The sequence below is a fragment of the Lontra canadensis genome, unplaced genomic scaffold (genome assembly GCF_010015895.1).
Source record: "Lontra canadensis isolate GAN:19392208 unplaced genomic scaffold, GSC_riverotter_1.0 scaffold22, whole genome shotgun sequence".
NCBI lineage: Eukaryota > Metazoa > Chordata > Mammalia > Carnivora > Mustelidae > Lontra > Lontra canadensis.
Genome location: NW_022631016.1, coordinates 119,745 through 147,742, shown reverse-complemented (window position 1 = coordinate 147,742; position 27,998 = coordinate 119,745). Strand labels below are relative to the sequence as shown.

Below are 27,998 nucleotides of genomic sequence, written 5' to 3'. Positions count from 1 at the left end.
ATTACAAACGCTGGTCACCTCTGGCCTCGTCAGTAGGAGCGAATGGCCGGAGGGACTGTGGCACAGTCCGCCTCGTTTAAAGTTCTGTCGATCACTGGTCTGTATTCCAATGAAACCTAAAAAAGAAGATCGACAATAAAACAAAAACACACAAACAGCATTCTCTTGCGCCTTTTTGAAAAATTAGCTATAGAAGTTATTTGCAGACATATTTCAGGAACTTAGAAACACAAGGACTCACTGGAGTATTTTTCAGTAACAAAGTAAAAAATGATCTAAATGCACAACAGGGGACCAGCCACGTAACTTATGGTAAATCCATGTAATGAAATGCAGCAAGTGAAACAGTGTATTAAATTCTTGATGCTTTACACAAATGGTCAAGAAGTGAAACCCTGCAGACAACCACCATTCTTTAATTATGTCTAAACTATGTATTTGCAAATCGTTTTCCTACTTGTATTTATATACATACACGTAAGGAAACGTGTACGCACATACACGCAAAACCTGAAGGAAATATTTCCGAACGGCAATGAAGGCTATCTCTGACTGGGCAGCTTACAAAAATTAATTCTATTTTTGTACTTTCTATACTTTCTATTGTAATTGTGAAAAGCCCTGAACATTACTAAAAGCAGGACTGTACCGAGAGGGAAGTCTGATTTCTTTCTATACACTGTGAGGAAAGAGCCTTCATGCAAAATTAAGGAAGTTACTGCCTACCTGAAAACAACAGACACCTGAGGCTCTCGGGATTAAGCAATGGCAAGAGAGCACAACATCGTTTCTGCAGACTATCCCTTACAAGCCCGAAGGGCGTACGGGTAAACGCTTTATGTCTTATGTCTGATTCTTAATGCCCAGCAGAAATGCCAAATGGGTGAACTATGCTGTGCTGCAGTCAGACTAGGAGCCTCCACTGTACTGACACTGGCTGTTCCTAGGCCTCTGCCCACCTCACCCCTCCTCTGCCTGCTCTGCACCCAGGCCGATGCTACCCGCAGCACAGAATACCCCAGGGCGACCGGAGGCTGCTCCCAGGTGGTCCGGCCAATGGGAGAAAAGGAGTATTTTCCTGTCCCACTCCTGTCCCCTGTCCTCACGCTCAAGGGGCTCCAGAATCATCGTCCCTTCCCCTCACACCAAGGCCTGGGTGCTCACTCCCTGCTGGGGGCTAAAGCTGTGGAAGACCAGCCCTTAAACCACCCGCCTACACTGGATTCTGTTTCCAGGCAGAAGCCTGAGTGTCCTTTCCAGGAGTGTCTCAAATCTGTCACCCGTCAACTAAAACCACATCGGTTCTCCCAGCCCATCCGATGCCGAACTGCAGAACGTGTGGGACTGCATAGTCATCAGCGCGCGCGTGAGCAGAACACGCTCCCTACACACCTTCCCAGTCTTGACATCAACATAGGAAAGGGTGTGCTTCCTCCAGTGCGCCTCAAACGGCTTCTTCTGCTGCCCCTGGATGGGCTTGGAGTAGTCATACTCGTCAATCCGCTCCTGACGCCAGAGAAAGGAACTTTATTTCAGAAAATGCCAGTAACAATTATACTTCAAATGTCTTATTTCTCTAACAAGGCAATGTAATTGGAAACCAGGGCAAACTCATTCAAATGATACACCAGAGGCTCGTCTGATACGAATCCCCCTAGATCCCACTCGACAAGGAGGTATCCACTGTCCCAAGCAGACCTTGGCCAGAGAGAGCGGGACCTCCCCAGTCCATTTTTCAACCCATGTCCCTTCCCTTCTACAATTCCTAGTGAAACCCCATTTTGTGTATATCTGACCTAGAAGAACACGGAGTACCAAAGAAGTGCAAGTAAGTCCCAACTCCAAGTGGGACGGAGACAGACGATCGCCACACGTTTGCCAGCGGCCAGCCTCCCAGAGCACCTGTCCATCCTGCAGCGTGGGGCAAACGGTTCGCTCATCCCAGTGCCTCCACAGCACAAATGAGCCTGATCTTTCATGTAATTAAAAGTTCATCAAATAGGGGCGCCTGGGTGGCTCAGTGGGTTAAGCCTCTGCCTTCGGCGCAGGTCATGATCTCAGGGTCCTGGGACTGAGCCCCGCATTGGGCTCTCTGCTCAGCAGGGAGGCTGCTTCCCGTCCTCTCTCTCTCTCTGCCTGCCTCTCTGCCTGCTTGTGATCTCTGTCAAATAAATAAAATCTTAAAAAAAAAAAAAAAAACTTCATCAAATACTTTGTCTTCTTGCTCATATACTGGGAGATTTTGATTTCTTCTTTTAGCTTTTTTCATTTAAATGTTTCACTTTAAGCAATTATATTAAAATTTTGTTCAAAAACTCTTAAAAAGAAGCTGAATACTATTAAGGGATGTCCTACACATGGTAATGGAAAAGACATACAAGAGCTGCTTTAAATAAAAACCAGGGGCACCTGGCTGGCTCAGCCAATGAAGCACGGGGTTGGGAGTTTCAGCGCCTTGTTGGGGGTACAGATTACTTAAAAATAAAATTTAAAAATAATAACGAACTGAGGGCTGACAGAGGGAGGTGGGTGGGGGGAGGAGGACATTTGTTGTGATGAGCACTGAGTGTTGTATATAAGTAATGAATCGGTGAATTCTAATCCAGAAACCAATACTGCACATGTGTCAACTACCTAAAATTTAAATTTGAAAAAAGTCAAAAGAATAAAAATTAAAACACAAAAGTGTACCAAAAGCAGCTTTCTATAAAAATAAATGAATAAATAAAACAAAACACAAACCCGGGAGCAAGCGGGGCTGTAGCACCCTCCCTTCTTTCTGAACACATAGCAGGGGTGAGTTCTCCGGGGCCAGCAGCCTCCACCTGCCCGACTGCTGTGACTGAACAGAAACTCGTTCACCGCGGCCACACGAACTGCCAAGTGACCCACAGCTGGGGAGGCGTCTCCTTCTCAGTACAGGTGACAAATGTGCTTCATCAGGCTGCATCTAATCCAGCCTCAGTGGCTGGCAGGTAAATTAATACAATTTCATGATGACTCAGAATGTAAGCCTCTTGCTGGGGCCAACTTTCCCACTCGTCTGTGCCCAGCTGACTGGTGTGGCTGCTGCCAGCTCCACCACACTGTCCCGGACAAAAGCCTGTCTGTCCGGAAAGCAGTGTTTGCCCTCAAGTGCCCATGTCCTCGATGTTTTCCCATCATATGCTGAGTGCTCTGTCTGGAAGAATTTGAACTGTACTCCGCATAAAAATCAGGTCATTCAGGGGCACCTGGGTGGCTCAGCTGGCTAAGTATCCCCCTTTGGCTCAGGTCATGATCTCAGGGATCGAGCCACGCATCGGGCTCCCTGCTTGGCAAGGAGTCTGCTTCTCTCTCTCACTCTTCCCCTCACCCCCGGCCCGCCCGCTTCTGTTCATGCATGTGCACTCTCTCTCAAATAAATAAAATCTAAAAAAAAGAAAAAGAAATCAGACCAAGATGAGGTCAGGCCTCAATCATTTACTCATTTTTAACGTTTTCTGGCCACAGTACTCAGACTGCAGGCTAATCTCGGACCTGGTAAAAGTCGGGTGGGCTCTTAGAGACGCCACTGGCAGGAGCAGAGGCCGATGTGAGGCAAGAAAAAGTCATGCTGGTACCAAACACAGTGACACCAAAGTATGAAAGTTATCAGAGGCGGAAAAAATGCATTTTTCAATTTACTTTTGGGAACATGGAGTGAAATGTACAGGAAGTGCACGGTGAGGGACTGAGCAATGCCCGTGGCCGGAGGACATGATGTGCACCTGGGATGTGCTGTGAGGACGCACCTTGTAATCTTCCCGGGCGTGAGCGCCACGTGACTCCCTCCGGGCCTCTGCTCCATAAATGGTCTGAAGCGCACAGAGCATCAGGTTCTGTAGCTCCAGGGTCTCCACCAGGTCGGTGTTCCAGACCATTCCTGGGGACACACAAGGCACCCGTTAGAGACAGGGTCCAGTCCGATGTGTCCTCAGGGCTGTGGCTGTGGGCTTGCCAGCATCCACTCACACAGCAAGGACAGAGTTAAGTCAGCACTACATGGGACACACAGGGCTCTGAGGCAGCCTAGCAGATACCCGGCGCCCCAAGTACACCCAGGGCCCCACAAACTGCTTACCTCGGTCAAACGTCTTCAGATGTTTCAGGTCTCCATAGAGCTGGCTGATCTTCTCACAGCCTTCCTGTAACACACTTCCCACACGGAACACTGCAGCGTGATTTTGCATCGACTGTAACACAAAATATCATCTGTAATTCTCCAGTTGGTGTGAAGCCAGGTCTAAAACTGGTAAACCCTTCAGACTTTTTCTTATGCGTTTCATTTTTACTTTTAAAGATTTTATTTTGAAAAAATCTCTAGACCCAGTGTGGGACTCAAACTCACAACCCTATATGCGTACATGTATATACAGCACATACACAGTACACAGAACACACACGCCCATGGTTAGTAACCATTCATCCACCATCAGACACCTGTCTTCTTGGCTACTGTAAACAACACGGCAACAGACATGGGGCACAGACATCTTCTGGAATTAGTGCTTTCATTCCCTCTGAATACATACACAGAGCTGGGATTGCTGGATCACAGAGTAGTTCTATTTTTAATTGGGGGGGGGGGCCCTCCACAGTGCTCTCTGCAGCGGCTGCACCAGCCTGCATTCCCACCAACAGCACGTGAGGGCTCCCCTCTCCAAATCCTTGCCAACATTCGTGTTTCTTGTCTTTTTGATACTAACATTTCTGAAGGTGTGAGATGAAGTGATGGGATTCTGATTAGCATTTCCCCCACGATGAGTGACGCTGAGCAGCTCTTCATGTCTGTTCGCCAACTGCATGTTTTCTTTGGAAAAACATCTGTTCCGATGCTCTGCCCATTTCTTAGGTTGCTTTTATTCTACTGAGTTGTAGGAGTATTTTATGGGTTTTGGGATGTGAGTCCCTTATCAGATACAGGACTTACACCTATTTCCTCCCATTCCATAGGCTGCCTTTTCATTTCGTTGGCCTCCTTTGCTGTGCCGAAGCTTAAGTTTGATGTGGTCCCAACAGTTTATTTTTACTTTTCTCTCCTCTGCTCTTTATGTCAAATCCAAAAAGTCACCACCAAGACCGCCATTCAGAAGCTTACTGCTTGTGTTTTCTTCTAGGAGTTTTATGGTCTCCGGTCTTACATTCAAGTCTTTAATCCGTTTTGAGTCAGTTTTTTGCATGTGGCTCTTCAGTTTTTCCAGCACCATTAAAGAGACCGTTCTTTTCCCACTGGATATTGTTGGCTCTTCTGTTGTAAATTATTAGCCATATACACTGGTTTATTAATGAGCTTGTTTCTATTCCATTGATCTACAGAGGTCTGTTTTTAGGCCAATACCTTACTGTTTTGATTACTATTCCTTTGTAATATAGTTTGAATCAGGGAGAGAGATGCCTCCAGCTTTTTTTTTTTCTCTCGGGATTGCTTTGGCTATTCAGGGTCTTTTGTGGTTCCATACACATTTTATGTCTGTTTGTTCTTTTTTTGTAAAAAATGCCACTGGAATTCTAATAAAGACTACCGAGTGTGTGAACAGCTTTGGGTAATATGGAAATTTTATAGTATTACTTCTTCCAGTCCATGAGACAGAATATCTTCCCACTTATTTATGTCCTCAACTGTATTCATTAATGCTTTATACAATTTTCAGTGTACAGATTTTTCCCCGCCCTTGGTCAAAATTACTCTTTCTGATGCAATTGTAAACAGAATTACTTCCTTAATTTCTCGTTCAGAATGTTCATTATTTGTGTAACAGAAACAACAGATTTTTATGTATTGATTTTGTATCTGTCAACCTTATTGAATTCACTTACTAGTTCTAAGTTTTTTGGTGGAGTTTGTGTCATGTGATCTGATATGTCTGTAAATAGCGAATTTTCCTTCCTCCTTTCCATCTAAGATGCCTTGGTTTCTTTCCTGCCTGACTGCTCCAGCCAGACTTCCAGGGCTGTGCTGAATCAAGTGGAGAGTGAACATCTCTGTCGAGTCTCCGGGATGAGAAACTAACCTTTCGGCTTTTCACCACTGAGTCTGACACTAGCTGTGGACTCATCATATACGGCCTTCATTACACTGGGGTACACTCCCTCGATACTTGCCTCGTTGACAGTTACATCATAAATAGATGTTAAAATGCAGTTTTGATGAAAGCTTTTAAAAAATGCTTCTACATTCCCATGAAGTATGTGTCTTAAATCCACATACATTAAAACTGAATAGTTTGCATTTCGGGGAGGTCATCTGTGGAACTTGGCCAGGATCTGTGATAGCAAGCAGACTTACTTGAGGCACGCTGCACTGAATGGTGGCACCTAGGGCATAGGGCTCCACCTTCAAAGTCCCAAGGAGACATTAGCTCCACTCTCGAGATCTGGTGGCAAATGTTCTAGGAGCCAGCAGACGGCCCCTTGGCGACACAAACTAAGGAGTGCTGAGGTTGAGGTGGTCAGCAGAGAGCGTGGGGTGGGCGGTCATGAAGGAGAGTGAGAAGTCAGAGCCTTGGGAATCCTCCCTGCCCATCTTCTGGTTAATCTTGCAGAAAACCACTCATATATCAAATTCCTCTATGGCTTTATGGTTTATGCTCGTAAGAAATATGACATGAAATAAACCTGACATTTATTTTCAGATCTACCTTTGTTTCCTATCACCTACTGAATGGCCTTTCATCGCTCTTGAAAAACCCCTCTACCCCATGCTCAATCACAGTGTGTGCCTGGGCCTACTTCTGGACTCCACTTTGTGCACGCACCTCTACCACAAGCTAATAAAGCTTGATGATTTAGTTCTATTTAACAGGCATGTCCTCTCTTTCTTTAGAATGATACATAATTTTATTTTTGTTTTATTTTTAAAAATTTTATTGAGAGACCAAGACCACAAGTGAGGGTGAAGAACCGGATCCCTGCCGCGGGGCTCAATCCCAGGACCCTGATATCGTGACCTGAGCCCAAGTCAGATGCTTAACTCACTGAGCCCCTCAGGAGCCCCAGAACAATACATCATTTCAAAATTGTAACGCCCAACATCAAATGTCCTGGCCTCTCGGGACAAGCAAATGGAAAAAACGATCTTAGAATCTAGGAGGTTAGTTAAAACATTCTTTTATGTTCTTCAGCGCCCACGTTTTCATACTCTTCAGGGTTAGGGCATTGTAAACTTCTGGTTGTACTGTGAATGAGGTTAATTTTCAAATGAATTATTGCAAGCATCCTGGAAAGCTACTGAGGAATCTTTTATACAGATACCTTAATTCATTCTTGTTTTTACTAATTTTTTACTTATTGTCTTGAGATTTTTAACTGTGTCTGTAAATGATGATACTTTTGTCTACTCCTTCTCAATACATACCTTGTTTCATTTCTCTGTTATCAGCTGAACTCAGCAGAACAGTCAGTCCTCCAACGCAAGCGTGCACTCCCAGCAGGGAGGATTTCGTTCAGACAACTGGAGCATCTAGAACACTGCCTGGCCCGGCAGGTAACAATTCCCATGGTCCCTAACCCACGACAGCTTGACTTACTATTCCTCACCCTCACAGTGATGCAGAAGCGGTCTGCATTCAGAGACACAGTAGTTTGGATCCTCCTCTTTGCCCAGGCTAGCCATGTGCCTGCCATAGGCGTCCCTGGGCACTGGCAGCAGCTGCAGCCACCACTCAGCCCCACGATGCGGAGGGTAAACAACCGTCCACACACACAGAGCCATCTTTTCACTTTCAGTATTCAATAAGCCACACGAGGCAGTCGACACCGCACTATGAAACAGGCTTTGCAGTTGAGTTTTCCCTACTGCCAGCTGACAATGGAGGTCGGCTGAGCAGATGTTTAGTAAGTTAGAGGTGTTTTAAATGCATTTATGACTTAGAACATTTTCAACTGTCACAGGCACATAACACCACCGCAAGTCAAAGATCTGTACACGCCTTATTCGGTGGGAACGCCCCTAGGACTTCCTATTTCAAAATGCCTCATGAATTTACCATTTCCACCCCCAAACAGAGGTTCCTAAGACCCAGGGCAATGATTACATTTGTCGTAGCTGGCCTCCAACTCCTGGGTCAGTACCCTGTGGAAGTCCTGCACAGCACCTCGTCTGCTTTCCTTCAACATACCTCTGTCCTTCACTGGCGCCATCTGCCTCACCTTCCCTGGAAGCCTCCCTGGAGCCCAGCCTGCCCAAACACAGAACCACAGTCCTACAAAAGTAGCAGTATGCGGCATTTTTCTTTTGATGGTGACCTCAAAAGACCCCTCAGCATATGACTAAAAGCAAGGGGCTTCTTTTCAGAATGCGCCTCCACAAGGAAATCCTTGAACATGATTTTAACTGGACAGAGATCCCATTCATGGACCAGGAATCCCTGTATTCGAAGACTCTGGAGGACGCCTAGCAGTCTTACGGGCTGTGTTTATCGGGCTGTGTTTATCTAACCCTCCGTTCTCCAATGCAGCAGCCACAAGTTGTGCTTGAGGGTCAACTGAAGTTGAATAAAATTAAGATTCAGTTCTTTAGTCAGACAATAGGCTCCAAGGTCACAGGGGGAACCCGTGATCCTATCCTCAGAGAAGATCCCATCAGACATGCTGATCTAGAAGGTAAACGCCCTGACGACCACCGGTGCACAGATCAGATCACCGCTCCCATCACCCCCCACCAACCCTGAAGTTCCCTCTCGTTCTGCTGTTATTTAGTGACTTCATGGGCCCAGTTCAGAGACTCTCGCAGAGCTGCTGGAGGCTGGGTGTGCCGGGGCATTAACCTCTTGGCAATGAGACGCGCAGGGCTTTAAGGAGCTCCTAGCTGGGAACGGAGCTCCTCAGACCTTGCACTGTCCCTTCCCTTTTAGGCTCTGACACACACCCGACAGCAGAGCGGGTCCGAGGAGGGGAAAGCCACATGCAAGCCCCCGGGGCGCACGACAGGACTGCGTCTCTGTCCTGCACGGCTACCTCCAGCCTTCAGGTGGAACGTGTCCCTTTGCTGTTGGCCCCGAGCCTGGCACAGGGCTGTGGGCACACGGTCTGCCCTCTGGAGTGTGTGCGGGCGCTCACCTTCTGCATGCTCAGCCGCAGTTCTGATGTTCTTATGCTTCCGTCAGCAAACCTCAGCTTGTCAAGATTCATGACAGACTCTTCCCCGGCATTTGGTTTGATCGGGGGAACTTTATCTCCTTAAGAAACACAGACAAAACGCTAGAATTTAATGGAGTTGGGAAGATGTACACATAATCTGAGTTGATATTCCGTCTGACCACCTGAGCCCTAAGGCACCACATACTGATGGAGCCAAAGGGTAAACATGAAGTCAAATCTCTGGCAAGGAGTAGGTATCCAGTAAGAAATCTCTGAACAAAACAGAAACCATTCCTAAGTTTAAAAATTAGATTTATGCATTATTACTCTACTGAATGGAAAACTGGCACCTTCACAATAGCGAGCAGCTTCCAAAAATTCTGCCAACGTGCCCCACCCCCACCAATGACGGTCGTCACTCAGGGATGAGGGAGGGCCTGGCCAGGCATGTTTAAAAAACTCTCCTGCTGATTTGGACCTTTGCATCTGCTGACCTAAACCTCATGATATGTTTCTCTGACTTTTCTAAAGAGATAAATGTTTTGAAAATTTAAAATATTTTAAAGATTTTTTTATTTGACACAGAGAGAGAAAGAGCTCAAGTGGACAGAGAGGCAGGCAGAAGGAGAGAGAGAAGCAGGCTTGCCACCGAGCAGGGAGCCCAATGTGGGGCTTGATCTCAGGACCCTGGGATCATGACCTGAGCTGAAGGCAGCCGCTCAACCGAATGAGCCACCCAGGTGCCCCCGAAAACTTAAAATATTTTAAAATTTTAAAATGTTTTAAAATTTTTCAGTTTTTTTTCTTTAAATGACATTTGGAAATGTATTTTCTTCAGTGGGTAATATGGGAGAGGTATGAAATGAGGAAGCAAAGGTCTGCAGGTAAAGCAGGGTTGCTCACAGCTGCGTTCAGCAAGGAGCGAAGGCAGCACCAGTCTCTCATGTGACCCACCCCAGCTCTTCCAGGCCAGCTGCGGTCTCTGCTTTTATTTGTAATGTTTCTTTAAAAATGGTGATCATCTGGGGCTCCAGGTGGCTCAGACAGTTAAGTACTTGACCCTTGGTCTCAGCTCAGGTCTGATCTCAGGGTTGTGAGTTCAAGCCCTGTGCTGGGTTCCACAGTGGGCATGGAGCCTACTTCAAAATAAACATATTAAAAAATTAAAATAAAAAAAATTAAAATTGAAAAGTGATCATTTACCAAAATTATTTTTCTCTAGGTGCACAATTCTACAAATCTCGACACAGGTATGGGTTCCCGTAACCATCACAATTCAGGTACCGAGTAAGATACATAATCAGGGTACAGAACGTTTAAAATTCTCACGTTTGGAGGATGTAGCAACGTTTTTCCTTCCCTTTCTGGTTTTAAAGTTGTAAAGTACGGGGCGCCTGGGATGGCTCAGCTGCTAGGCGTCTGCCTTTGGCTCAGGTCGTGATCCCAGCATACTGGGAAGGAGCTCCGCGGCAGGCTCCCTGCTCAGTGGGAAGGCCCACCGCGATAGAATGGCAGCCACTGAGCCACCTTATTCCCAATTCTGTCTCTTCCATCATGTTATACAAGTAAAACCAGAGGTGTGTGGCCTCCGGAGCCCGGATCATATGACCCAATACGTCTGGGGGTCCATTCGTGCTACTGCATGGACAAGTACTTATTCCGTTTTTATTTTTTATTTTTTTTTAAGATTTTATTTATTTATTTGACAGACAGAGATCACAAGTAGGCAGAAAGGCAGGCAGAGAGAGAGAGAGGAGGAAGCAGGCTCCCCGTGGAGCAGAGAGCCCGATGTGGGGCTCGATCCGAGGACTCTGGGATCATGACCTGAGCCGAAGGCAGAGGCTTTAACCCACTGAGCCAGCCAGGCGCCCCTTTTTTTTTTTTTTTTTTTAAGATTTTAACTTATTCCGTTTTTAATCACGAACTTAAAACAATTTTTTTGAAGTGTGTATCAATTCTTCAGATATAAAAGTACAAAATATTTTAATAAAACTTCCTTTTTCTCATTTTCGAACAAAGGGAAGCTCGAACTTTCTGCTTTGCTCGGAGATCTGACTTCAGGCTTCGCCACTGCAGTGCAGTGAGCACTGGATTCTCTGCCAGACTGGGGGATCTGACTCTTGCCTTTGCAGCAAAGACGGGGACAGGGCCCCACCTCTGCCCATCAGCGACTTGGTCGGAGTAAGGCAGATGGCGTCTGAAAGTGTAACTGTCTGTCACACGTATCTGCTGACTGCAGGCGGGACTGCGAGTGTGGCACGTGATGTTGAGGGCTGTGTTCAACTAGCAGGACAGTAAGACTCCCCCAACTTAGAATCCATACAAAAAGCTTTTGTTCAATAGAAACGGCAGAACTGAGACTGCACGGTCACCGCCAGTGAAGCCTAATGGGCAGAGCGAAGCCCATGGATCCCATCGTCCTACTCTTGGGAACAGTGTCTTCATGTCAACTGCAGTCCTGAGCGAAGGGGCCACAGGAACCCACACAGAGACCTCTGGGAGATCCCTGTGACAGTGCATGTCCTGCCCCTGGCAGGACTCGCGCTTCCAGCATGGGGCACTGTTCCCTCAGGTTATTGGGTGACCAGACGAGCACAATCACGGACTGAAAACCACTGTGACGCCGCAGAGACACCTGTGCCCAATCCTTTGTGCGCATTACGCTCTGCTTTAACAGACCATTTACATTTTTTTTTTCCCCAGAAAAACCAAAGTTACTTTTCCATAAGTACTGAGAACTTACATATAGTCACATGTACTATTCAAAATATTTCCTTGCAAGTAGTGATCTGTAACAAGCAAGCACCGTGTGACACACTTCTTCTCAAAACAACTCCCTCACAGGGGCTTTTCTAAAGAGAACATTAACGACCACAAAACAAGATCTGACCAAAACCAGGTTATCCTCTAAATTGTTAAGACCCTCACCTAGACGTATCCAGTCTCGTGTGTCACAATAGAAATCTCTGAATCACGGTCTCTTCACTTATAGGCAGAAAAACCAGACCACCCCCCATGATCACTCAGCAGATTTCCAACAAATCAAGACATGGTAACCTATCACTTCCCGAAACAGCCTGAATCCCTGAAGAAAACACGTACCGGGTCTGCAGGACTCTGCGATACTCAGGGCACACGCCCTGCCGAAGACGACCAGGTCCAAGAGCGAGTTTGCCCCGAGGCGGTTGGCACCGTGCACAGAGGCGCAGGCGGCCTCCCCACAGGCATACAGGCCGGGCACGATCTGATCCTGGCCGTTCACATGCCTGAGGACCTGTGGAAGGAAGACTTTAGACTTCAGGAGCACGGTCTGCAGAGCCCTCCTTCCCAGGACAGGGGCGTCTGCCTGCAGGCTCGGAGGAAGGATGGCAGGTAAGGACCAGACCTGCATCGTCTACAGGGAGCCCTCTGAGTCTGCACCCAGACACTCAGTCACCCCGGGCAGTCAGGTCAAAGGACCCCACACTGGCAACACCTGTCACTTCACTCCCACATCTACTGCTCATTACGAACCTCGTTCCCCACCCGACTGAGCCCCCCTCCTCACTTCCACACTCCAGCTCTGGATTCTGATGAAGGGAAGGGAGTATAGCGCATTGCTTGTCTACAAAGTGGGGAGGAGCGCCCCAGCCACCTCATCGGAGGAGAGGCAAAAAAAATCACAAACCAAAAATCCCTGGGTGGACTGCAAGCCACCCACAAGTATGTGATGTGTGGAGAATATGATTTACAAGGTCACAGTAAAAGTAACAAGAGATCAAACAGGAAAATAAACTATAAACTGGGAAAAGCTGCAAATGATACTGTGTCCATAACCATGTGTTCTGGAGGGGTCGCTGAGTCACCGGTGACTGCTCGTCCTTGCAGAGTGAGGGCAAACGCTAGCGTGTGCCCGGGCCCTGCTCTGCCCTCCAGCAGCGACTGTGCTGAGGGAAACATCTGTACGATGTTTCTGTATTTTCTGGGTCCAGAGGGACAACTATGAGGTGGGCCTGTCGTTCCTGCCCTGCTCCCCTCTGTGGAAGGGTCCCGGCTTGGTCACCTGCCCCCTGTAGTTGGTGGGAATGCCACCCATGTTGTAATGCACAGTGGGAAGGACGGGGATCGGCTCCTTAGTGACATCCACGCCCGCGAAGATCATGGCCGTCTCCGAGATGCCCGGCAGGCGTATGGCCAGCTGCTCTGGGGGCAGGTGGTGCAGCTGCAGGTAGACGTGGTCCTTCTCCGGGCCGCAGCCTCTGGTGGAGGAGGACATCATGGGGGGGAGAACGGTAAATACAGAGGATGTGAGACCACAAAGTCACTGAAGCATATCAGGTTCCACTTTTCTCAGGCTGTACGGAATGTCCCCTCACTCGTGGTCATCCATTCTTCACGTCTTTTCCGAGCACCTACCCTGGCGGAGGGGACTCCACATGCTGGGACACAGCCAGAACGTGGACAGACACTCTGCCCTCACCGGGCTCACACTCCGGTCCTGGGAAGTCAGTGTGTTTTCCTTGATAAATGGGTCAGAAGTCCTTCGAATGCAAATACTGCAAACATAACGTGTCTAGAGGCCGTAACCCCAGAACTCTGACAAGAAGCAGCGCAGTAAGGCAGCGCGGACACGGAAGAGCCGACGCTGCTTCGGGGAACACCACGGGCTCGCGCACAGCAGGTCCCCAAGCCGCATCCACGGCCCACACGCGAACTTCAGACTGCCGGCATGTGGGTCTCTGTCACAACACTCACTCACACGCACACAAACAATGTTCCACAGACTTGAGATTTAGGTCAGACCAGCCCAACTCCCCAAAATGCTGGTCTCTAGGGCGACATCACAGAGCGACAGTCAGTCAGAGGGCAGCAGGTGGCTGCACGCAACCTACAGAGTTGGGAGGAGGTGCCCAAAGTCACACACAGTCACACCAGCCCATGTCAAGATGCAGACGCGAACAGCAGCCACCAAAAGAGAAAGCAGGGGTGTGGGTGTGCATGTGCGTGTGTGCACTCAGACACCTTTGGAGATAATCACACAGACCTTCCTTCCCGGATTTCCAGAGTCATGGACCGAGATACAACGTCTCTGGATGCCAAATCCTTTGCCACCGGGGCATAGCGCTCCATGAACCTTTCGCCTTGACTGTTAATGAGAATGCCTCCCTCTCCACGACACCCTTCCGTAATGAGACAACCAGCGCCATATATACCTGCAAAGAACCCAATTAATTAGCTCTTTCTAACTGAACAACTGCTAGGTCTAGATTTTGAGCGCAAATTTTTTTCAAGGTATTTTTGGGGAAAGGAAAAGGGTATGCAAAGGGCATTGTGCTCTCAAGAGAGTAAGACAAAAGAAAGATTAAGAAGAGTAGATAAGATTATAGTAGATGTAGTAGATAAGATTAAGAAGTTTCCACAAGGAAAAGCACAAAGCAGCAGAACTGCCCCTGACCTGAGAATTCCAACGACAACCGTTTAAACTTCCAGCACAAGCAAGCACTCGTTAAATTCACGTTTTATTTTCTTTCTTTCTTTTTTTAAGATTTTATTTATTTGACAGAGACAGAGTAAGAGAAGGAACACAAACAGAAGGAGTGGAAGAGGGAGAAGACGACTCCCCACTGAGCAGGGAGCCCTATGTGGGGTCAATCCAAGACCTGGGAGCAGGACCGGAGCAGAAGGCAGACGCTGAACAACTGAGCCACCACCGGGTGCCCCTGTTTTCATTTTAGAGCATCGCCTTGTGCCACGAAATTGTGACAAGGTAGGAAAACCAGCTTGGAAAGTTCCTATCTAAACTCACTGGTAACGGGGCGCTTCATGCTTACAAGTGGAATTCAGAATCTTCAGACATTTTTTAGTTAAAAACAGTAATTAAAAAAACTACCCAAGGTGGCTCAGTTGGTTGAGCGTCTGACTCTTGGTAGAGCCCCCAATCTCGCTCTGTGTGCTCATCGAGGAGAGGCCTTGAGAGTCTCCCTCCTCCTCGGCCCCTCACCCCACTCGTGCACTCCGTCACTCTCAGATAAATAAATAAATCTTAAACAAAACAAAACAAAACCAAGCCTGGGTGGCTCAGCAAGTTAAGCCTCTGCCTTCGGCCCAGGTCATGATCTCAGGGTCCTGGGATCGAGCCCCGCATCGGGCTCTCTGCTCAGCGGGGAGCCTGCTTCCTCCTCTCTCTCTCTGCCTGCCTCTCTGCCTACTGTGATCTCTGTCAAATAAATAAATAAAATCTTTAAAATAAATAAATAAATATTTTAAAAAATTTTAAAAACAAAACTAAACTACCTAAAACATTTTTTTATTTTTCATCCCTGCCAGGGATCGGAAAAAACAGACTGACAGAGCAAAGAGAAAAAAACCAGCTCAGGTTCTTTAGCAAGGTGGGGAGCTACATGTGGCGTTCCCTCAACTGACAGGCTAGAAAAGCAACAAAAAACCACATCCAGAGTGAGACTCGTCCCTCCCAAGAGGCAGTCACTTCTGGGTAAGGGGCGCTCTCAAACCTGCACCCCCTGCACAGACCTCCCTTTTGAACCCCACATTCACACACTCAACTGTCTGAGGACCCGAGACGAGCTCAATCTGCCATGGCTGGGCAGTCAGTCATCAACACCTCAGGGGTCCCGTCTGCCACAGCTCATCCCAACTTTATACGCTCCTACTGTGACAGCTGCTGTTCTCCCTACAACCCTGAAATCTGCCCACGCCACAACTCTGGTCACCAGTGTCCCCCCCCCCCCCGCTATCAGGACACCCACTCAGTGAAAACTGCCAAGGTCCTACTGTGTGCCAGGCACTGTGAACACAGCCGTCCCTGCCCCGGCCTTTACGGCTATAGGACTGGAGCAGGTACCATCAAGGCAAGAGGCAGAGTTCGTCAAGCTGGTGCCCTAAACTGCCTTGGGGGAAGTAGGGAAAAACCTCCTTGAGCAAAAGAGGAGCTGGGCTCTGGGAACCCTCTGGGAACCGGTCCGCACAGGGAAGTGCAGAGGAGCATCAAGAGACATGGGGGGCTCGGAAGACACGAGAGCCCGGGCCGCGGGGAAGCGGTCCCATCCTACCTGTGGGGTGGAACTGCACGAACTCCAAGTCCTGGCAGGGAAGGCCTGCCCTGGTGACCATGGCTGTGCCGTCACCGGTGCTGGTGTGGGCAGACGTGCAGCTGAAGTAGGTGCGGCCGTAGCCTCTGGGAAACAGACAGGCAACAGAGAACGGTGATGCACAGGGAACCCTCGGGTCTGCCCTTCTGACGGCGCCAGAGTGGGCAGAGCCGGCCAGCAGCAGTTGCAGGTGCTGTGGTCCGCGCCCCGCTGGGCAACCGGGCAGGGAGCCCGAGCGACAGAGAAGGCACTCGTTTGTACCTCAGCGTGCTTTGGTGCCGAGCGACTTCCTGGTGAGCATGCGCTACGTTAACACTAAAATGTTTAATGTCTACGGATCCACACCTTTAAAGGCTTAAAGTAACAAACTGACGGTGTACGAAATGGAATTTACTTATTTTCATCATGTGAACAAACTACCCCAGAAAATCAGTACACAGTACCCACTAAAGCAAAAGAAGTTGGTCCAGAAAATGTCATGTGCCTCCCCAGACCCCTTTCTTCAAGGGTCCTCCCAGGTGTGAATGGAGGATACGTCCCTGCCCACCTGAGGCAGCTGCCGTGACTGGCCCCTTCAAAGATACAGACCGGAGGCTGGCGAAGCTTACTGTGCTGCTGGGTTAGGTCACTACCTGTGATTCCTGTGATTAAACCACTATTCCATAGTGCCTCCATCTTTATTTGAAGAAACTGAGACCCAACTTCCCTACAGAGAAATTAAATACAAGTCAGACTCCTACCCGGTAGCCACGACAGTGTTCTTGGCTCTTATGCGATGGATGGACCCATCTTCTATGCACAGTGCAATAACACCACGACATTCCCCATTTTCCATCAGGAGATCCAAGGCAAAGTACTCTACAAAATAGCTGGTATCATACCGCAGAGACTAAAAAACACGAGAGAAAAACAAGGTTCCCGCAGTTTCAATTGCATTTACGCTGTTGACACCTCAGCAATACTGCTCACGTGAACAGTCTGAGGCCCTGATCCGGTGTGTGGACAGCGTAAACTCTCGGAGAGCACCAGCTCGCGTCCCATCAAGCACAGCACTGATGCTGTTGTGTAACCACCAACAGGTAGCCTGCTCTCAGCTGTATGACCGGAACGTAAGGACACACACGCGTCACGCACACCACAGAAGACCACGCAGCTGCTCCGTGAAAGGGCCCTCACGAAACTGCCGGCTCCCCCACGTGACACACAATTCCGCCGGATGGGCAGATCCTGTCACACATCTGTCAGTGCACTCAGCCAGAGAAGCCACCGGTGCCCTAACATTTGTAAGTCAATACTTTGTCGCCATCTGGAAGCAACAGTTCAGAAAACGGATTATTCTCAGCGTTTGGATACTTCAGGATGCTGATTATCTGGCTATGCCGAAGTAGGCCCTGATTATCCAGTAACTACTGCCCCCAAAGCTTAGTCCAGTCTGAGCAGGTAAGTATGCAAACACCCAGTTCAGGAACTCAGAGGTGCTGAGGCATAAAGCACTCATTCGCTTCTCAAGTGTGGCAGGCCGCAGACCACCAGTTCAAACACAGCACGTAACGACTATCAGTTCCATTTTCTAGAGCAGACACCTCCTCCTTAACAATCACACGATTACTATACACATCTACCATGTTCCTCTGATGTTTATGAAGTGACCCCGGGCCTGACACTCTGACATTCCGACCTGTCCCCAGGGTGGCCCGTTTCCGGCTCATCCCCACACGCCCGGCCTAACTAGACTGTATCCCGTCAACCCGCACACCCAAGGCAGCCTCACCCTCCCATACAACGTGTGCAGCAGGGAGTGGCCCGTGCGGTCAGCCACGCAGCAGCACCGGTGGGCCTGCCCGCCTTTCCCAAACTTGAGGCTCTGTCCGCCAAAAGCACGCTGATAAATCCTCCCATCTTCAGTTCTGCTAAACGGCATGCCGTAGTTCTCCAGCTGGAAAATATAAAACAGACACCTCGTACCTTGTAGGAATCAGGACATTCACGGCGACTTTACATAACGAAACGATTTCAACATAAACCTGCAAACCCCCAACCAATACATTCTATGAAAACTTCAACACTTTGGAAAAGAGAAAAACTTCGATATAAAATGAACTGAATGGTTAATGACGGAAAAGATTCCCCTTGTTCCATCCACTGTTACCCTTCTTTGGGCGGACCCCATCGGCCTCAAATTCTCTTCATATTAGGAACAGACCATGTGAGGACACTACCTCTACCACAGAAGCAGGGGCCTGCTCTGTCATGTAGTGGATGGCGTCCTGGTCCCCCAGCCAGTCGGAGCCCTTCACAGTGTCGTAGAAGTGCCACCTCCAGTTGTCTTCCTCCATGTTCCCCAGGGCAGCATTGATCCCTCCCTGCAAACAGAGAGCACCTTACAAGCTGCAAGAAGGAGCCCCGGTGACATTTTCAGGCTCGTCCTTTGCCTCCTGCCCCAGAACTGGGTTCAGAGAAAGCCAACCGCTTTGACTGAACAGTCTGTAAGGGTCCTGAATGCAGTCCTGTCACAGGACCTCCTTCCGCCTCAGTCTCCTCACCTACAAGCTGTCTGGAGGGTTAAGTGAGGCTCCGTGTGCGACACTCATCACTTCCCAACCTGGCACACAAAAGGTACCCAACAAATCTATCTGGGATAATTTTATGACGAAATGTTCGCAGTGGTATCTATGGGCATATGGTAAAGGAGTGTTTACTGTCAAGTCAGAGTCAGAGAACACGGCAGTACAGGACAAACGTAATGCTTGCACTTTTCCTCTCCAACTTAAAACTGCAGTACCCCTCTCTTTTTCACAACTAAAGGCACAAAGAACCTCCCCCCGTTTTCCAATTGTTCCTCAGTCCCAGCTTCTGAGTCAAGCAACCCACGCTTGAACCCTTTTCCCACTTGGCGCTACTGGGCCTTGATTTCCCATTATGTTTAGTTCCCAGGAAAACAGTCCCTAGCGCAGAGCCAGGAATCCTGTAATAGACATGCAGCAAAGTTACTGCATTACTTCCTCCTCCTTCCCCACCCCCTTCACCTGTAAGCCCAAACTCAATTCCGGTGAGAAACGAGCAGTACCAGAGTAGCAGAACGGAGAAAACCTAGTTCAAAATAACACAGAAGTACTCGGCCCGGTGCACGCACAGGGGCTGCTATTTTACTGCTACTACTAGGAAAAATCAGGGCCACAGACAGCTAGTCTTCCTGGAATCCCAGCTGCACAATTTTGTTTTCTTAAAGTAATCCCTGCATCCAACGTGGGGCTCAAAGTCTCAAGTCCAGGATCAGGAGCTGTGCGCTCCGGCCAAAGCCACCCAGGCGCCCTGTGGGAGTGCACTCCAGGCTCTCCAGGCCGCCGATCGCACCCTTCCCCCAGTTACACCTATTTTCTCCAGAACCAATATCCAACTTAGCCATTTCTTACTCTTTTTATTATATTAATATTTCATTATCGGAACCCCCTATTATTTTGCATTATTCACGTTTACATCCATTTTTTCTTTTAGATACTATATTCTCCAAAGGTGTATGTTATTTATTTTTCAGTTTACAAAACATCACTTCAGGACCAAGTTACTTGGGCAGTTAAGTGCCTGAAGAATGTTGCTGGGCACTGAATACAGGCTACAGCAGTAATTAGGGCGGCTTTTATTGGCTCCTGGGAAGTCACTATGTACTCTGCTATCTCTATAAGGAAATGTGTTTCAAATACTGGAAAAAACAGTCCAGTATGATTCTGGAATACTCAACTGGGATACTACCTACAGTGTGCCAAGAAAGAAAACAAAATTACAAAATCACTGTGTAAGAGTTCACCTTACTTTTATCCTCCTCCCTAAATTCCGGGCATTTAAAGGCCAATGCTCTTCCGTCCTACGCATTTGTGCCATCACCAGAGCTCCTCACCACCGTATTTACCGGGCCTGCACCAAGGCTGCGGCAATTAACACAAGACTCAGGGCCAACGGCAGCAAGACTGGAGACGAGCTCGTTTCAGATGGGGAGAGTGCAGTGAAGACAAACTGTGATGTGGGGAGGGGTCTAGGCGGGTGCTCAAAGAAGACCTGAGTGTAACTGGAGCAGGAAAGAGTGCAAGAGGCCCCAGAAGCAGCTCTGGCTGGAGGTAAAGGCAGTGTGAGTGGTGTGAGCACAGACCCTCAGAGGTGAATGAGCCAAAGGGGTGCAAGGAGAGACAAATGGGGCTAGAGCGTGGCAGGAAGGAGGGCTGTGGCAAGAGACTGTGCTCGGCTGTAGGTACCCAAACCATGAATGGAGCCCCCTCCTCTTACCTGGGCTGCAACGGTGTGTGATCTGGTAGGAAAGAGCTTTGTGACACAGGCCGTTTTAAACCCAGCCTCGGAAAGGCCAAACGCAGCTCGCAAGCCTGCCCCTCCAGCACCAACCACCACTGCATCAAATTCATGGTCCACCACTGGATACTGCGTAGAAATCTGGGAAGGAACAATTCACCTATCAACCAAGGACTGTGGGTGCAGCACAAGAGCTTGGAGAAAACAGAACCGGCAATGAGAACAGCTTCGGCAAAGAGGGACCTCCACCCTGTGGGGCCCCACAGAGTGTGACGGGGGCAGCCCAACGGACAGGGCCAACACACAGAGTAGCCAAAAGGACAGCACTCGTCCTAGCACCCGGGAAACTTAAGAGGGACAGCCTCGGGGCGCCTGGTGGCTCAGTGGGTTAAGCCTCTGCCTTCGGCTCAGGTCGTGATCTCGGGGTCCTGGGATCAAGCCCTGCATCAGGCTCCCTGCTCAGGGAGCCTGCTTCCCCCTCTCTCTCTGCCTGCCTCTCTGCCTACTTGTGATCTCTGTAAATAAATAAATAAAATTAAAAAAAAAAAAAAAAAAGAGGGACAGCCTCAGCAAGAAACTGTAGATGCAAAGAACAAACAACACAAATCAAAGTATTAGTTCTAAATATGGCTTTTCTATTCAATTATCTTTTCATGTTTGTAGCAATATATACACACGTATGTTTATGGGACTCTAAGCTCACAGTGCAGTGTAGACCATGATTTCCCACCTGCGATCAGCAAGATTCCCGTGAGGATGTTAACATGGTGTTTCCCTCAGATAAGCACATTTCCGGTCCACCTGGGCAACCACCTCAGCACTGAGGACCAGAGCCCTGTCTCAGGACCATGCTTGTGCTTGCTTGAGATGGGGCCCACCAGCAGTCAGTAACTACTGGAGCTAATGAGAAAGACCTGTGAACAAAATGTGTCCCCGGCAGAGAACAGACGGGACCAGTGAACACAAAGAGGCTGCACTCAAGTGGCTTCACGGTCCTGTGTCATCTGGCACAGTAAAAAGGGCTCATCTGTTACTTGTGTTTTATTATTTTGCTGCTGTGACTTAAACCTTACTCTGGCTCATAGATGCCTACGAACTACAAGCAGAAAGTGCTGGTGACTGTTCTTACACCTGTACCACAACTAGGTGCTATACACTAACAATAATTTGAGCACCACTGGAATGAGAATTTTTTCCTTTAACAGGAACTGTGTATTATTCAAATGTACTGAAAACTGGTATAGATCATTACTTTCTGGACCAAGGATGTCATTTTTAAGGGAACAAAAGTTGTAAACTTACTGAATCGGAAACTTTAGCAGAAGACCTTTTATTCCCGTCAACAGTGAAGTGAAAACCGCGGGTGCCGGTCTGCCATGTCGCTGGCCACTGCTGAGACACAGATGGAGAGCATTAAGTGTCTTGAACAAGAAGGATCGGCCATCAGGATCGGCCATCAAAATCGCCCCTGAAGTCATTAACCCTTTCAGCACCCAGGTGCTCCCTCTTCACCCAGACAGCTTAGCTGGGGTCCTCTACTTAATTAACCCTGATGGGTACGGAAGGACTAAGGACCCAGGCCAGGCCTAACTGGCACGGACTTGGCACCCCAGGAAAAGCCCTCCTAAACGAAGTTTGTTTCCAAAGAGGACACTCACAGACTCAGAGAGGAAAAGGAACAATTTCACATTAATTTCTTAATTTAGGGTTCTTCATAGAGAATGGGAAAGGTATCTATTTTTGCTCAAGTGGCAGTTTGTGAACAATGAAGCACTTTTACTAGATGGGTCGGCGGCTCTCTTCACCCTAGAGCACCACACAGCTTCAAGGCCATGCAGTTCACCGGAACCGGCGCTAGACAGCTGTCGGAAACGCCTTTCCTAGAAGACGCTGTCTGGTTGTGCGGCACCTGGGCACCAATGGGATCAGCCCTTCACTGTTAACGCCAGGACCCCACGCCTAGAGACGCTCACAGTCTTGCTTCCCCACTCTCCACATCCGTGCTAGGCTCCAGGGACGTCCCCTCTCATCTGTCCCAACTCCATGGTGGTGTCCCTCTGTCTTTGACACGTATCTCTGGCCTTTCCCTGGCTAAACCCTACAACTCTCCAAGTTTGGGCTTAAATGCCCCCCCCCATAAACACTCACTCAAGAAAAGTGGTATTAATGAAATCAAAGCCCAACATGAGGCCACATTCTACATACATGAACCAATTTATGAGTCCTGTCTTTCCACTCTGCTGACTGCATCTTAGAAAACTACGAATAAAATAAAATTTTAGCAATCTCATAAAGAACAGTTTTAGGAATTAAGTACATTTCACAGTGACAGAAGGGATACGAGAGATGTTTTAAGTATTCTGCCATTTGGAAGAGACGGTATTTATTCTGTGGGGTAAAAAAAAAATTTATTCCATAGGACAAACGTGGGGAATACACGAAGGGGAACAGCAGAATGCAAAACGAACCCTAACTGAGCAGTTTTGAACTGAAAGACTTCCTTCCGAGATTAAGGGACTGAGGCCAAGGCGGGCGGGCTTGGCCACTTGCAAAGTGCAGGTGCCTCCAACCTCTAGGCTTCCTCCAGCTCTGAGTGAAATGACTGACACAAACAGTTGACTTAATGCTAACTCTCCATTACAAAGAATCTGTTGGATTTCTAAGTAGATCTGAACTGATAAAAGCAATATTCTTGAATTCCCCAATTTCAACTTTAAATACATTTGCTTTTATTGACATAAGCCAATTTTTTCTTTCAGAAAATTTAAAAACTAAAAAGAATATTCTTGTTTTAGAATAATTTAAAAATTGGTAAAATCACATCTTAAAGAAGTCAAAGAATTTTAATACAAATGTTCTTGAAAATTTTATGAAGTACAATATAAAGGTAACAGTTCCAGAAAGAACAGTACCTTTTGCAATACCAAACTAAAATTAAAACAGAAACAGTGAGCACCCCCCACCAGCTGAGTGGGGAGGTGAGGCCATGAACGCAGCACACCTGTCCCCCTCATCTTCTCCAGGAGACCCACCGGCTCTAACCCCATAAACGAAGACACCTTGAAGCTATATGGGAACTGCAACGACCCGAATGGCTACGGATGGTTATAAAGCTGTGACGGTACAGGGAGAGACCGATCCTGCTACAGGAACGACCATGAACCTGGCCAACCTCAAGTGTGTCTGGAGGAGGCAATTATGAAGACTGGTGACCCTAAGAACCTGCATGTGGATGGGCCATGTTTGCAGCTGCTGTAAGCACAGCAGAAAAGGTAGCCGTATGTATCTGGGAAAACCGCCAGAAATTTCTTCCTCTGGGCGTTCTTCATCAAGTAAAAGTATACAAAACTGACAATAATACGGTCATCTATAAAAGAGAATAGCTTTTAGGGGTTAATACTGTAGAAAGAGTAACTTCTTTCCATATTTGAAAAAGGTTGGTGGGTGGGTAGGTAGGTTGGTTTATTTACTTATTTATTTTAGAGAGAGAGAGAGAGTGTGTGTGAGTGTGGAGCCTCATGTGGGGCTCAATCCCAGGACCCTGAGACCAGGACCCGAGCTGAAACCGAGAGGCAGAGGCTTAACTGACTGAACCACCCAGGCGCCCCTTGAAAAAGGTCTTTATCCTCCTGGACTATCAAGAAGTCTTCATGTAACTGTTGTACTTCCACACTGTATTCCGGAGTGCCTGATGGATTGAAATCATTGTACGTAAGACCTGTTGTGAATTCAAATCTATAAAACCAAACTTGTAAAACATCCCGAGCATCATTTAGAGTCTTTTATCAACAGATTAAAAATCACTTCATTTTCAGAAAAACGTGGTATGGAATTTAAAGGCAAAATAAATCCATTTTTGTCCTTCCATTCTCTCGTTTGTAGTATTGTGTTTTTCTTGGCATAATGCAAAAAGCAAACATGTCTGTAAGACTTACAGTAGGTGAAACTTAGAATACATGTACATGTGATGGCACCGTCTGGAGACAAAGACAACATTCACTTCTTCCTTGATGCCGTTTAGAGGGTTCACTCAGTGAAACAAGACACACACCAATCGCCCCGGCCACGTGCTGGAGGCGGATGCACAAGGACACACCATGCCTGGGCACATCGCTTGGCGCACTTCTGCACAGCCTGCTCGTGAGGAACAGCACAATCACTGAACATGTGTCGGGAGCGTCAGGAAACTGTTACACTCGTCTGTTTCCAGACCTTTACGGCCACCCGTACAATCCCAATTCAGAAAACTGAAGAATACTCCTATGTATCAAATCCCGTGACATAAGCAACGCGGAAGGGTGTGTCGTACTGTAGAGCATCTCTTACGTACAGGTTTTCCTCATCGATCCCATTTTGTTCTGGTCATTAAACTCACCCGCTTCAGCTGAACTATAAAATCAATGAAACAGAGACCGTGAGATTCTGTGTTTCTTCTTTTTAGAATGTTCACGTTGAATAAGGACAGACACACATACACACGGGGCAGCTGTTATAACGAAATCTTTCACAAATTATCACACCATCTCTCTGTGGAAAACAGTGTACCAGCTTTTCATCTGAATCCGATTTGAGGAGCAATTTTACAGTTTCGAGAGCCCAATATTAACCCAATTTGTCTTTAAACTCTTTCTGTGCCTCTAACATTTTTTGAAGTAAAACTATCAAACAGGACAACACAGAGAAGAATAAGGAACTCTCCCCCAGGGGTAGAAAAGCAGAAAGGGAGAAAAGGCAGGAAAGCACAGGTGAATTAATGAGACAGTGAAAGGAAGAAAAAAGTGAAAAGTGTGGAATCTAGCAAAGTGGGGTGTCCTCATCTAGTAACATACACATGCAATCACAAAGAAGAAACTCATCTCTACAGTCAGAAAAGCAGCCCATAAAGGGTCTGAAAGTGGTTGCGTGACCACATTGGAAGGACGATGTGGGAAGTAAGACGGTTTGCGTGAACTAAATCCTCATTTTAAGTACAGTGTGTCTTATGCCTAGGACATAAGTCTATGTCCGAAATGGGTAAAAATACACCTGCGTATTAGCTAGAAAAACGGAGGTAAACACCAGGGGCCAATAACAGAAATAATTCAGAACTGATTCCACCGGGGAACAGGTCTGGGGAAGGAGACGGGTCTTACTCCTTTAGCCTTCTGTACTCCTTGACTTTCCCCCCCCCACAACTAAGTGTAATTCTTTTTATCAAAAAAAATAAAAGTTTCTAAAACAGGGATGCTTAAAACAGTTCCCAAGATGACCACGAGCGGGCTGCCAGCTGCAGGCTGGGGCTCAGAGCATCACGCCAGGGTTTCACGGGTCCTCTCAGAGAATCCTCGTTAAGCCCACAGGAAAGGAAGTCTACCCAGGGTCTGGACTCCGGCCTCCCCGGCTGGCACCAGGTTTCGTACATTCCCCCAGATAAGGAGCCTTTGGAAAAATCCCTGCAACTAAAATCAGATGCATAACCTGATCACGTATCAGAACCAAGCCACGGTTTTTCAAGCAAACCAGGAAAAACACACAGAACACAGAACTGAACGCCACTGCAGTATGATTACCCAAGAAGCAAAATGAAGGGTTACTACCATGGCCTAAGTAATGTAATTCTAGATACACTGCTCAAACGAATTCAGAACAGTTACGTTCAAAGGAAAGAAACGGGCTTACTCTAGACCCGCGCCCTGGATTTCCACTTCAAGAGTCTGAGAAATCTCATCTGAGGCGGTTAACCGGCACCGACCTCAGATCCTCGGGTGCACTTTTCCTTCCCCTACACTAGTTTAAACCGTCTGCAAACGCCATCCGTGCTTGGGGTAACCACAAAATGTTGCAACGTGAAAGCAGCTTCAGTGTGAAACGACTTGGAAACACCACAGACTTGAACAAAATGAGATGAAGAAAAATTCTCCGTGGATTTTGTTCAAACTGTCTTCAGCGTGTCCTGTCCAGGCACAGATCTCGGTCGGTGATCAGACGTTTCGTTTTTGTTGTGGCGACGGATGCTTCTGCCAATCCTGACGCCACAGAGCAGACGGCTGGGACGGGAAAAGCTCTCCGCGTCACGAGGAAGACTTTCGGGGCGCCCGGCAGGCTCAGTGGGTTAAGCCTCTGCCTTCGGCTCAGGTCATGATCCCGGGGTCACGGATCGAGCCCCGCGTCGGGCTCCCTGCTCAGCGAGTTGCCTGCCCCGCCCCCGCGCCCCGCCTCTCTGCCCACTTGCGATCTGTCAGATAAACAAATAAGTGGATTTTCAAAAATTTAAAAAAGAAAAAGAAAGAAAGATAAAGACTTTCGACGCCCAAGGCCGGCTTCCAGCAGGCCCCGGGGGGCTCCGTCTTGCTGGTCGGTCTTGCCCTCAGAGCACACGTCCCCGAGCCAAGGGCTGCGGCGCAGACCCGGGCCCTGGTCGTGAAGGGAAAGCGGCTGCAGCGACCGGCGGCCCGACCAGGACCGCGTGGAAACGAAGCCGACGCCGCGTTCGGAGCCGCCCTGCGGCGCTGCAAGCCCAGCGGGAAGGACGATGACCCCGGCAAGCGTCGGCGGGGGCGGCTTGTCTCCACAGCGCCCGGCAGGCACCGCTCCCGGCAGGGAGCCCCGCGGCCTCCACCGCCCGCCCGCCGGCGCCCTCCGAGCGTTCCCGGAGACCACGACGGGCCGGGAGGCGGCGACCTCCGCTCAGGGCGCAGCCGGCACAGCCCCGCGCACCCGCACCAGCCCGGCCCGCAGCGCCGGCGGCCTCCGCCCCGCACACCCCGAGACCAAGCGCTCTGCGTCCCCTGCGCCGCCGCAGCCCCGCGGGGTGGGCTCTGAGGGCGGGACCCGGGACCCAGCCCGGGAGCGCGGGGTCCACAGCGCACCCCGCGGCCCCGCACCGCGCGCGGGAAGCCGGCTCCTGGCGCGCTCGCCCCAGCGCGGACCCGCAACACCCGGAGCCGGGCCCGACCCGCGCCGGTCCACGCGCTCCCCGAAGCAGCCGCTTCCGCCGACAGCCCCATCGCGGGGGTCACGCGCCTCCCGCCGACCCGCCCAGGTCTGAGGGCGCTTCCGGACCCCGAGGCCCGGGGCACCCGCGGCCGCTCCACGTCCGAGTGACCTTGGCCGAACACGCCTCCCCGTGAGCGGAAGGCTCGGGCGGGGCGACGCTAACCCTTGAGCCCCCGAACCTCCGGCGGGGGAAGCGGCCCCGGGGCGGCACGCGGGGTCGCGACCTTCACCGCGACGCAGCCCCGCGGGCCTCTGAAAACGTCCAGCCGCCCTCGGGGTCGGCCCCACCCCTCCGGCGACCTCCGCGGGGGCCCGCAGACCCGCCTCAGGCCGTGCCGGGGCCCAGGGAATTCGGCAACCGCTTCCCCCCGCGGGCACCGTCCTGCCCCGGGGACCTCGGCCCCGCGCCCGCCCGCTTCGCGGCGCCAACTCACCGCCCTAGACAGTGCCAGGCGCCGGGCGCCCAACAGCCGAGACACCGCCCGGATACCCGACATGTCCGTCCTCCACAGCGCGGTCCCACCAGCCCCCGCGCCT

At 49.2% G+C, this 27,998-nt stretch overlaps 1 protein-coding gene across 2 annotated transcripts; it reads right to left on the bottom strand.

The window, feature by feature from the left end:
- Positions 1 to 27,995, bottom strand: SDHA (succinate dehydrogenase complex flavoprotein subunit A). 2 transcript variants are annotated; one of them, XM_032861810.1, is made up of 15 exons: positions 27,896 to 27,995; positions 21,789 to 21,878; positions 20,466 to 20,627; positions 18,407 to 18,550; positions 17,959 to 18,123; positions 16,928 to 17,076; positions 16,149 to 16,273; positions 14,123 to 14,291; positions 13,142 to 13,337; positions 12,202 to 12,373; positions 9,079 to 9,197; positions 4,103 to 4,214; positions 3,774 to 3,904; positions 1,393 to 1,506; positions 1 to 116 (listed from the first exon to the last, which is right to left on the bottom strand). In XM_032861810.1, the coding sequence occupies exons 1-15, from the start codon at positions 27,956 to 27,958 to the stop codon at positions 30 to 32; spliced, it is 1,998 nt and encodes a 665-aa protein (XP_032717701.1). In that variant the 5' UTR covers positions 27,959 to 27,995; the 3' UTR covers positions 1 to 29. The 2 variants fall into 2 exon arrangements, with proteins under 2 accessions (XP_032717701.1, XP_032717702.1); XM_032861811.1 differs by having other exon boundaries at positions 21,789 to 21,875; positions 27,896 to 27,987.
- Positions 27,996 to 27,998: the final 3 nt, after the last annotated feature.

What these genes read in the sequence shown, in the direction of transcription:
- SDHA (XM_032861810.1), bottom strand. Translation starts at nt 27,958, where the DNA reads ATGTCGGGTATCCGGGCGGTGTCTCGGCTGTTGGGCGCCCGGCGCCTG. An exon ending in CACACACCGTTGCAGCCCAG is followed by an intron (nt 18,551 to 20,465) that starts GTAAGAGGAGGG and finishes CTCTGTTTGCAG; the next exon opens with GGAGGGATCAATGCTGCCCT. An exon ending in CGTGCAGTTCCACCCCACAG is followed by an intron (nt 14,292 to 16,148) that starts GTAGGATGGGAC and finishes GGTTCTTTGCAG; the next exon opens with GTATATATGGCGCTGGTTGT.